We start from the raw sequence: 11,452 nt of genomic DNA on the forward strand, positions 1-11,452 counted from the left end.
CTGGAAAAATTACTCTTTCCTGTCCTAACTGATGGGATGCTATCTACAGAGCCAGAGTTCAGATGTATCCAAGAGCAAGGACACATGTACATTACATACAAGTTACAAATTACATACAAATCTTCAGTTCATAGACCTAAGGGGATTAATATAAGAATAAGCATTCTGAATCTTTTTAGATTTTAAAAGTTTGCATCTGACTAGTTCTACAGTATCTTCAATTCCCTGATAACAGAATACGAGCACAAATGGAGAGACTGCCACATTTGCTGGTAAACCTGAATTTTTAGCTGCTGAATTACACTTACAAATAAGACTTCAACAAATGTGAAAACAAATTTTTCTTTGCAGATTGTACATCTGTGCGCTCTAACAGTAGCAGCTCACTTCATGCACCAGAGAGCTATCAATGTGTTTTTCAGGGAATACCAGCAGCAGAGTCTTTACATGCAGTAAATCTACATGCAGTGTTAGTTTTGTGTTAGACAAATGATCCAATGAGAATTAATCAAATGATGAATTAATGTATGGATACTACCACAGACTGTGAATAGGGCCAGAGTGATACAGTCATGGGCCACCAGTATTTCATACACCACTAGAGGTTGAAAATAGAAGTGTAACTGGTATGAGAAGAATTAAGGAAGTGATATTCTCAGCATCTCTAAGAGGTTTTAATCCAGTATCACTTGAATGAAAAAGCAGCTGGCAAGAGCAAGCAGTAAGTGTGACTGGAGTTTATGTAAGTGGTTTACCAGGAGGTAACTGCATAGTGGTGGCGAGGAAAGGTAGGTGCAGGAGGCTGGTGGCACCTCCTGCATAACGAAGAAATTAACTGGAAAAAAAGCTCGTTAGCAGAGAATCGAGCATTAAAACCATAATGTGGTACACAGTCTTATGTGCTGGTTGGCTTGGAGAATATCGAAAGGACAAAGTGTAGAAAGGAAGTATGAGTTTGAGGATTATTTGCCTTGTTTTAGGGAATGTCACTCAGTAAATTGTAGCTTGTAATGTTGGTGTTTTCATTTGTTAAATTAACTTGGGCAGAAGTAAGGAAATTGGAGTGAGTTGTTTCAACTGGTATAATTGTCCTCTTGATGTTAAATTTCCTGAATTTCTTGTCTTTTATGTTGTTTGATATTTAGGCATTAGAGAACTGTTGAAACCCTCAAAACTTTTGATAGGCTTGCTCTCTGAAGTTACTCCACTTTTGGTTCCAGATTGGGGAACCACACAAGAAAAACAGAACCCTTTGTATTTGGTAAAAGAAAAAAAAAAAAGTGAAAATGTTTACTGTGTCAATCCATTCCTTGTAAACCAGGGAATATTATGGACCTTTAGAGACAATGGTACAGGTACAACATTCACTGACTCCTGAGTTGTCTGTGTCATGAGACGCCTTGGGATGTGGCAAGAACTCAGAGCAGAATGAAATGCTTATCATGTAAATCCAAACGTCTTATGATGCATCACAAGATGACAGGCTTCTCATGAGACCAGAATACAACCTTTTTCTTCTAGCTTCACAAATACAGTCTTAATTATAGCACTGAGGGGCAGAAGAATTGCTAATTAAGGAGGCTCACTTTGATTCGGTTTTACAGTGGTGACCTCGAGAAAGTTCAGCCGAATTGAATCCTTACTGACAGCCCAAAGACCTGCTGGGCTGGCTACGAGGAGTAATCTCGGCTCAGAAGGCTGCAGTACGCTGACCTGTTCAGCAGGATCCCCAGCCCCTTCGCTGGGGTGTGTCTGTTCAGCACGCCCACCGTGGGCAACCAGCAGTCTGCGTGCCCAGCTGCCATCTGCACCGAGCAGGGGCTGTGCTGTGGGTGCTCGCCCTGCTATGTGCTGCTTCCAGATTTTCTCTGTGTGGGAGCTCAGGTGAAGATTAGAAAAAGAAGTCATCTTAGGAAGTGAGCGAAGGAGGCGGTGTGGTGGGAGAAGCTCTGGTCTTCTCAATGCAGATGAGCATGGGATAAACAGACCATATGATGTACATGCTTCTCTGGTTGCAAAAACTAAGGATGCACAAACATGAGAAATAGCCTGGTAGCAAAATGGAACCACATGGGATGAAATGAAAGCATAGCCTGTGGAGATCACATCTGAACTGGAAAGTAGTGATTAACCTTCTGCTGAGCTGGCCAAGGCAGGGCTTTCCTTTTTTCTTGCTTGCTGTACTAAACAGTAGAAGAAATTCAAATAGGCATGCCTCTTTGTACTGCTGGACGTTAAAGATAAAGTTTATCTTAGAGATAAAATGAAGCTTTTTTTTTGGAGGTGTAGGGGTGGAGCTTGACATAAAGAGGCAAGCCAGTTTTTGCTTACTACACAGAAACGTTGGGAAGCATGGACTTGATGCCTTTTTTTTTTTTTTTTTTTCTTTAAGCCACGTAGTTCTGTGAGTGCTGTATTGTTTTATCTTGTAAAAATGAACTTGCCTCTGCATGTCTTGAAGGCCCTTAGCCACCTCTTATAAAGCACATCACATCATGCTCTAATACTGCAAGTGGAAATTACTGCTTCCAATACTACTGTATTACTGAAAAAAAAAATAAAGATAACTCCAACTGCTGCATTTATGCTCCCTGGGCAAAATCAGGCAGCATTAGAGTATTACCCAGTTCTTTTGCACTAATTGAAAAAATGCTTGTTAATATAACTGGCCTTCTGTTTTCAATGTGTTTTATGCAAGTGTCCCGCAACATAACAGCATTTGTGGGAAACCTTATTGCCACAGCAAATCTGGATGTGTTCAGTAGGATTCTCATAACTTACTCTTACTGGATTCAATAGTAGGATGCACTTTTAGCTCGGCTGGACCTGTACATTTGATGTTACCGCATACTTTGTGGTGTTAAATGCTGAGTCTTGCAACTGAAGAATTCATATTGTCATCCAACGTAACTCTTAGCACAATCCCAGCATCTTTTTAATGTCAACTGCAATGAAGTAAGTCATATTTTAAGCTCTCTGTTCTCACAGCTTTGCTGGACTTTCCTCCAGTGATGCAGTACAGGGTATCCTGAAATAGGTGCTGAGTGGCAAGAGAGCAGAGCTGGAGGCGCCTCTGGAAGTCTCCAGTCCGGAGCCCTGCTCCAAGCATGGGGTTGGCTCAGGATGCCCTTGCTTCAGTCGACTTACAAAGATGTCCAAGAATGGAGAACCCCCAGATTCTTGGGCTCAGTTCCAGTACTTGATAGTGCTTATTGAATATGTTAAAGCATTTTTTTTACGATTGGATTATTCCTTGTTGTAACTTGCGACTGTTGCCTCTAGTCCTTTTGTCGTGCATGTCTGTGAAGAGTGGCTCCATCGCCTCTATTAAAAGACATCCGTAGTGGGTCCAAAAAGCTTTTTTGTGTTTGTGTAGAAACTATTAAAATAATTGAAACCAATTTGGAGAAAGATGAATAATATCTTTTGCATCATCCCAGTCTCTGTTCATGCTTCAAGGCAGTGTACTTAAAATTTAGAAATACCTTGACTAGAGAGCATCATGCGTATCACTTCAAATGATAGGAAGAACGGGTGATTCTACCCAGAAAGCTTTTGATCAACACAACTACTCTTACCTATAATCAAGCAACTGAAACAGGAAAGATGAGCAATTTAAGAGTAAGAATCCTGGCAGAGCAAGAAGCCTTTTTATAGCAGCATGCACTAGCACTGGTAGGTAGGGCAGTGCTTCCACGTCTGCAAAAAAAGGAAATGAAAAAATACTCCAGAATCCTCTGTCACATTACACATTGATACCAAAATTTTGTTTGAAAAGTCTGATCGTTTCTATGCATCTTCTCAACATAGTTGTTGGTAGATTCTTGTTTATATGTAATACTATGAGGTGCTAGAGCACTGGGATTTAAAAAATGTGTTTTCTCTTCTCATTAGTAACCACTTTTCAGCAATATTTTTTCCTGGCTGCATATATATTAAATATAAAAGGTAGAGTTTTAATCTAACCTGAACTGCTGGTGGTTCTGCTGAGCAGAACTGAGCCAAGTTAAACAGCAGAGCAAGCTGATCTGTTCCAGCAGGTACCCTCCATTTTGAGAGAGGGAGGCAAAAAGCAGATGTTGATTTCGCTGCCAGGTGGCACGCTGCTGGCTTGGCAAGCTTCAGCAGGCATTCAGACTGCTGCTAAAAGCTGGAAACAATTGTGAGCCTGAAGAGAACCCTTGAGGAACAGTTAGCAATGAATAAGAAGCAGAGAGGACTACAGCTAGCATGCAGACCAGGATGCTACCAAAGCATTTTGATAGCAATGAATAATTAAAACACTAAGAATTCTGAATGCAAATGCAAACAATGTTCTCTGAAATTCTCCATGCAAAAACCTAAAGATATAATTTGCCAGCTCACAAGAGAGGAAAGGAGCTGCCTTCTTCTAGGAGAGGTACCCAGGCAGGCTGCTCTCAGAGGACCAGGGGAGGAAGAGCTTCTTACTTAGAGAGTAAAAGAATCTTGAATATCCAAAATAAACTTTTAAATCCCAGCTTTGTCTGGGCTGAAGTAGGACTGGTTGCTAATGGGCCGAGAGGTGAAGTCTTTTCTGCCTCAAGAGGGGTGTGGATACTGTAGGAGCTCCTGCATCAGCACCAGCTGCATCATAGGAGAAAAGGAGAGATTGGAACCTGCAGGTCTTCCTCTGCTCTCCTGGGAGCAAGCAGTGGTTGTCTTCCCTTAGTATGAATGACCTGGGGTTGGTCTCTCTGCTTCCTTCCCCCCAGGGCATTTAATACCTGTATCTGTGTGCAGTTGCTGTTGTGCTGTGTGCTGGGTAGTTGTAGCAGCTCATGAAAGGAGCCTGGCCAGCAAGCCAGGAGGAGGTGTCTAAAAATGGCTGTTAGGAAGGTTATTCAGAAGAGAAGCATGAAATTGCTCTTACTGGCCTTTGTGGTTTTATTTTGTGAAAACAAAACTGAATGCTCTTTCATTTAATCTTGTCTTTATTTGGGAGAAACATACACTGTCTTCTCATCACCCATACATGTTTATCCATCCTGTTTGAAACACTTCTGTTTATGGCTGAAAGCAGTAAAACAAAAACATTCAGTTGATTGAAATTAAGTGGATTTTTTTCTGGGCTGGCAGGTCTTGATTTTGGAAGATTGGTTTTAATTAGGTTACATTTTCTCTGTCTCTCTTAATTCATGACACATCACATAATAAGATATATTGTTAGCCTTAAAATAATAGACTGCAATTTGATTCTCTCTCCTTATAGGGCAGATGACTTGCATTATTGTCTGCTTAGATGCCATCTGTGCAACAAATGAAACTCTGGAAAAAAACTAACCACAAGACAAGAGAGTGCAGTGAGAAGACTGGTACATATTACAATGAAAATATTTTGATGTGGTATTATACAAAACCACAAAATATCTTCCTTTCCTTCTTCCTTCCTTTCATTCAAGTAAGGCTCAGTAGAGAGCCATGAATGACATTTCTAGAAGCAGAATGCGGCTGGTAGATTCAGAAGATCTTGAGTCATGTGGTGGAATCGGCTCTTTGGAGGAGGTTACCACTTCTGGTTCTTGTTGTGGCTGAAAAGGCAAGTTTAATAGTGAGAAAGTTGGAAGGGGTAAAAATTTGACTAGCTGCTTTCCTTGTTTTAGGATTTGATGTAGCTTTCCAATGCAATCATTCAAATTAGATATAGAAGTAAATTTCTTGGATCATTTCTCAAAAGCTCTTTAACGTTGTTTGGCTTTTTGCTCGTTAAACACGGTGCTGCAGCGAAGCGCTATCCTGCAGTGCAGAGGGTGAAGGATTAGTCTGGAACTTCTAGCCTGTATTTAGCATGTTTATATGCTGTCTGTTAACTTTTTGTTAAAGTTTTGCAGAGTAGTTGTATTTTGGACTGATGAGAGTGCCTGTAGAGCTGCTATTCTGTTCAAAAATGCTGTCAAAGTAGTCCTTTTATTTGGTTAAATTCTCCATCTGCATTACTTGCGCTACGTGTAGTTTGTGAGTGTAGCACACAGTAGTAGGGGAGAGAGTGTTAGACATGAAAAAAATAACATATTTTAGTGTGTTGCATGGATACGATCATTTGACATACAAGAAAATTTCAAAAGCTAAGGAAGTGGAGAAACATATATTAATGTACTGATGAGTGATAACATGCAGATAGTGACACAGATGGTACACATTAAATACAAAGAAAATATCTGCAAAACTGGGGATTCTTTGTAGAATATTGCATATGATAATTGTTAAGAATTTATGTACAACAAGAAAAAGATAACGGATATGCCAAGCAGTTGCATATTCTTATCTGTTAATAACTAGTTTGCCATAACTATTTGTTATCTGTCCATAGATTTCCTGGGGATTTCACATCAAAAAAAGTTCCCTTGTGCCTAAGTTTTTTTTATTTCTTTTTCATTTGAGATGTGAAATGGGCTATATAAGGTAAGAAGATAAGAGGGGCACTAGAGACAGTATTAAGTTACTGAACATGAAATAACTAACTGGATTGTTATGCTGCTAACTGATTTATTCCACTCTATCTGTCCAAGAAATTTATTGGAGAAAATGGTAGCCCTAAATTACCAGTGGGTAAAACTTGTGACTGTATGAACAAAAGACAACCTGTGTGAAGCCTAAGGTACAACACACCTGTTCCTACACATAGGAGGTAGTTCTTTACACACTTAATTTTGTTTTATCAGCATCCTATTGAAATCTGCAGTTCTTCCTGCTTTGAAAGCGTGGTCAAAACAGGACCATAGCCAGTGAAAATGCCAGGACTAAAAACAGGACTAAAGCCAGGACTAAAACAGGACTAAAGCCAGTGAAATTCTGACATCAAATGAAAATGAGGCCATAGTTTGAAAAGTACTTCTCTAAAAGTCAACATGAAGGAGTGTTTTATACCCTTGCTGGAGAAGCTTGCAGAAACTTCTCTGTTTGCTCACTGCAGCCATCTCACTGGCATATTACAAAATACACCTCTTGGCTTCACTTCAAGTTGAGCTTCATCTTAACACCAGTGGTGCTGGCTACCTATCACGGGTAACAAACTGAAAGCTGTAACACTGATTAAAAGTCTGATTAAGTGAAATCTTGTGCCTCTGGAGACAGAATGTGTGCTCTGGAGCTGAACTGCCTGCGATGTTCCGAACAAACAGCATCAAACACACTCGTGAGGACTGTGACCACTCACAGCCACTGTGAAATAGTGTAATGACAGGTTGAGCAGTTAACAGCTTTTAAAGAATGATCATATATACTCTTTTTTTTTTTTTTTTTTTTTTTTTAAACAGATCTATCTTGGACTGAAGTCTCCTCAGCTCAAGGATGTTGATTCTTCTGGCTTTCATTATTGTGTTTCACATAACCTCAGCAGCACTGCTGTTCATCTCAACTATTGACAATGTATGTGTCATTTCTTCTCTTTGTCCTTCAAACACCCAGGTTTTTCTTTGTTTTATACAATGTACTCTTACTTACAGAATTTCAAGTTATTGTCTAGGTATGTTTTGAATCTTAAAGGTCTTCCACCAACCTGGTAGAAGAACAAAAACATGTATAAGAAAAAAAAAAAATCTATTCCCAAGGTTTGTTCTTGTGTAACACTTAAAATCATGCAACTAAATAAAGAGGTGGCAGCTTTTCTTCAAACCAGCCTCAGATGAGGATAATTTCAGACATGAATTTAACTGTCTCTATCCACTTGAAGCAATTTCAGCACAAAGTTTCTGAATCATGCAGCTTTTCTTTTCAAATTTCCTTTTTATTTTTGTGACCAGAAAAAATTTATCTTCCAATGTTTATATCTAACTCTCAATCTGAATGACCTCTTTCTGAAGCACAATGATTGGTCCTCTTAACAGTGCCCTGGAGTCTTTATTTCTTTGAGAGATTCAGTGAATACACAGGCTTGACAAAAAAAAATTGTCTGCTTGAAATACTTTACCTTACTCACTGAAGCCGGTTTCAATCCCAGTCTTTCCAGACACTATGCTCTAAGTGAAATGATGTATTAGCCACAACTTTGTGTTGCAAAATTGTACAGACTGAGTTGTTATTTTTCAGTCAGGTGGTTGATTGAGTACGTTGAAGTAGGTCATTAACTGAACACTAAAACCAGGTTGTCTTAACCTGATCCTTTGGATATTTAGAAAGCTAAGACAGTGGACAAGTGAATAATTCTTAGTTCAGGTCTGCTAGATTAAAAAAACAACAAAAAATTGTTATAGAAATACAAACCCACACACTCTGCTTTGTGTCGTTGACTACTTTAAAACAACTGCAAACTTAAACTGTGTAACTACCTCCTATTACATTATATCACCTTCACAGGTTTTATGTTGTCATGAAAATCATTTTGAAAGGATTAAAAAGCATTCAAAGCTGAAAAAATCATATATTGGACTGAAATTAATCACTTAGACTGAAAAAAAAAAAATGGCTTAGTACACCTAGAGAAAGTAATGCTTTTTCCTAAAGCCAGTAATCCAGTGCTACTATGACACATTTGGCTGCTGTCATAATACGCTAGTGTATTAGTGTATTGTTTGCTAAGCTGCATGGTATTCTGTGAGGTTTCTGGAATGTCTGCATAAGCAGCAGATGCTACCAGGAGTCATATTTAAGTCATATTTTTCCAAATCTAGTCAAAGCAAAGGCCTGGGTAGCTATTGGAACTGGAACGGATTTCCTGAGGAAATGCCACTTTTGTGGAATGCTTGCTGCATTTCCCAGGCTACCATAAAAATCTGTTCAGTCACTGTAGTTCTCTTTTGCATTAAATGCTAAAAGACCAAACCAGAACTACCACAGGGAGAACTTGTCACTGCCAGTCAGATGCCATAGTCTACGGATTGCATTTGCACATTGTCAGCACAGCTTCATTAAGCTGAGATTAGTTCATGTCAGTGCCAGGAACCAGAAAATGTATAAACAGGGCTTCTGTTTCACCTGCATATTACCCTGCTATTTCCCAACCCTTTAAAGAGCTGTGCATCCCAAAGAGGGTATTACGGATGAACAAAGCATCATTGTCTAGATATCTTAAGGAGCGAGCAATCACCAAACATCCAAGATTTCTGTCCAAACATAGAAAATCACTTGTGCTTCAGGACTGCCATCTATTCTGTCTATTCCTTTTTTTTTTTTTTTAACCTTACACAGCTCTAAAATGAAAATGATACATAAATAAGGAGATAACTTTTATTCCAAAATACCTATTAAATAAATATGGAAACCTCAGAGTTGTCTGGCTTTAAATTCCTCATGTTCAAATAGATAGCAACTGATGCAGCCTTTAGTTTCTTGGTCACTAGATGACTCAGCATGAAATTTATCAGGAAACATGTAGAAAGACATCTGATACCTTTTCTCTGCTTGTTACTCCACAAATCCAGGTCTCAAACAGGGGTACTGAGGCTTTCAGTTCTATACTGAGAACACAAACTTATTTTCTAACTCCTGAAGCTGTTGGCTTCCCCTCCCATCTAAAGATACAGTAGAGTAACACCTTTCTTGCCCTCACTTTCTTGATACCTAGCCTGTATGAATGCTTTTAAGCACATTAGAATTGAAATTTAGTTTGAGTGGTTAAGTAGCAAAATGAACATTGTTCCAGTTGATGCATCTGATCAGGAGCCACTAGGATAACTAAGGAGGGAAGGTTTTTTGTTTTGAAACACTTCCATCCCACCCCCCTATTTTTTATTTTTTTATTTATTTTTGTGTAAGAGCCCTTTGCTTTTATTTTGCAGGCCTGGTGGGTAGGAGATAATTTTTCTACAGATGTCTGGAGAATGTGTACCACAAACACTAGCACCTGCAGAGCTATAACTGATCAATTCAGAGGTGAGTATTTCTGCATGTGTATGTCGCAGTTCCATTAGTGGGAGATTGGTAAAATCACTGCAAAGTAATACATTTGTTCAAAAAAAATGTATATGCTAACTGCTCCTGTTTTCTAAAATCTTTAGTAGTGGCTCTTTGGCAAAGCCAGCTATTGCAACAGTTTCTGTAAGAGGAAAACAGAAAAAACTGTAGCCCAGTACAAGAGAGTAAACACAAACAATTGTGAATGAGTGCCAAAGTACTCTTACTCTAGATCAGGTAAAAACAGTGAAGTCATCCAAAAGTGGCTCTGCAGTGATAGAAGTTGCCTCTCAGAACTGAAGTTTAGCTTTGAAAGAACATGAGAGTACTGGCTGCTTTACAGGGATGGGAGGAAACTAAGACTATAATCTGAAGTTTAACAAAGATAAATTAACACATAGCACAGCCTAACTTACCCTGCTTCACCAAAATAAATATTTTTTTTATTCTCAAGTGCTACATTTGCTGCATTCCCACACTTTCAGTCTTTGTGTATATTAACGAAGTAGATGAAGAGCCATGTAGCTTTAAAGTAACTTGGCTGCTTGAATGTAAAATTGGCTTAGGGCATATCCATACTGCAGTGAGACAATCCTGCTATGCACAGGCCTATCTAAAGTAATGTGAATTACCCCATGCTTGGGGTAGGTTTGAATTACTATGCATTCATTGGAATTAGTTACCAGAACTAGGTAGATTAAATGTAGCTCAGGTATGTCTGCTGTTCACAGATGTGTTGACAGCTGTGTTAAAGCAGAGGTGCTATAAGCAGCTTATCTCTGCAGGTCAGCTTGTCCATATCATTGCAGCCAAGTTACGCAAACTAGCTGCATGTTGTTAAAATTTTATTGGTTATTTTAGCCCCTAGTTATAAAGGATGATTGTCAGGAGGAAAAACCTGTAAGGAATCTTTTGTGCTGAGAGTGGCTCTCACATCTGGATACTTCTTATGGAATAGAGCTGTCTTCAGCTCTAGTGAGAGGCCTGGTTCTGCAGCTGTAAGTCACTTTGGACACCTGGCGCTTCCACTGTGTTTTTAGTATATAGAGGGTAGCAAAGGATGTGGTATGTGAGAATTAGTCTATCTGGGGTTTTATTCAGAGTTATAAAAAGCTTTTAAGTCTTTAATCCACTGGCTGTATTAGTACTAAGAAAGCAGAGAAGGGCCCTCCTAGGCAACACATGCCCAACTGATTTGCTATATGTGCTGAACTCCTGTTTAGAGAACATAGCTCTGCTCCTCTGCTCATTTCAGAAGTAGGCAGAGAGACTGTGTTTTTAACCAAGGTTGCTTTTGTTTTTGCAGAGTATCAATCAATTCAGGCTGTTCAGGCCTCCATGATCCTATCTACTATTTTCTGTTGCGTGGCTTTTCTGGTTTTCATTCTTCAACTCTTCCGTCTAAAGCAAGGAGAAAGATTTGTGTTAACCTCTATTATCCAGCTCCTGTCATGTGAGTGATTTTTCAACGCTTGTGAATTTAATGATTACGTGAAAGTAGGAAAGGGAAAAAGGTTTCCAAAAGAATGAGCTGCACGAGTAATCTGTACGGCTCTGGAGGTCATATATTCTCCTGCATATTTGTTTAAAAATGGAACTGCTC

The 11,452-nt window shown here is 39.2% G+C and overlaps 1 protein-coding gene across 6 annotated transcripts in view; it reads left to right on the top strand.

Annotated features, from left to right (window-relative positions):
• The window catches only part of EMP2 (epithelial membrane protein 2), a 29,593-nt gene that overhangs the window by 15,019 nt on the left and 3,122 nt on the right, over positions 1-11,452 (top strand). For 4 of the 6 annotated variants that reach the window (XM_013106876.5, XM_038186707.2, XM_027469527.3 and 1 more), the window contains 3 exons: positions 7,275-7,386; positions 9,735-9,828; positions 11,156-11,302. In XM_013106876.5, coding sequence (XP_012962330.1) covers positions 7,309-7,386; positions 9,735-9,828; positions 11,156-11,302 — 319 coding nt within the window. In that variant the 5' untranslated portion in view covers positions 7,275-7,308. Of the gene's footprint in view, positions 1-5,230; positions 5,558-7,274; positions 7,387-9,734; positions 9,829-11,155; positions 11,303-11,452 lie in introns of all 6 variants that reach the window. The other 2 variants (XM_038186709.2, XM_027469526.3) reach the window with 1 other exon arrangement.

Source organism: Anas platyrhynchos, chromosome 15, assembly GCF_047663525.1.
Source record: "Anas platyrhynchos isolate ZD024472 breed Pekin duck chromosome 15, IASCAAS_PekinDuck_T2T, whole genome shotgun sequence".
In the NCBI taxonomy this organism is placed as follows: domain Eukaryota; kingdom Metazoa; phylum Chordata; class Aves; order Anseriformes; family Anatidae; genus Anas; species Anas platyrhynchos.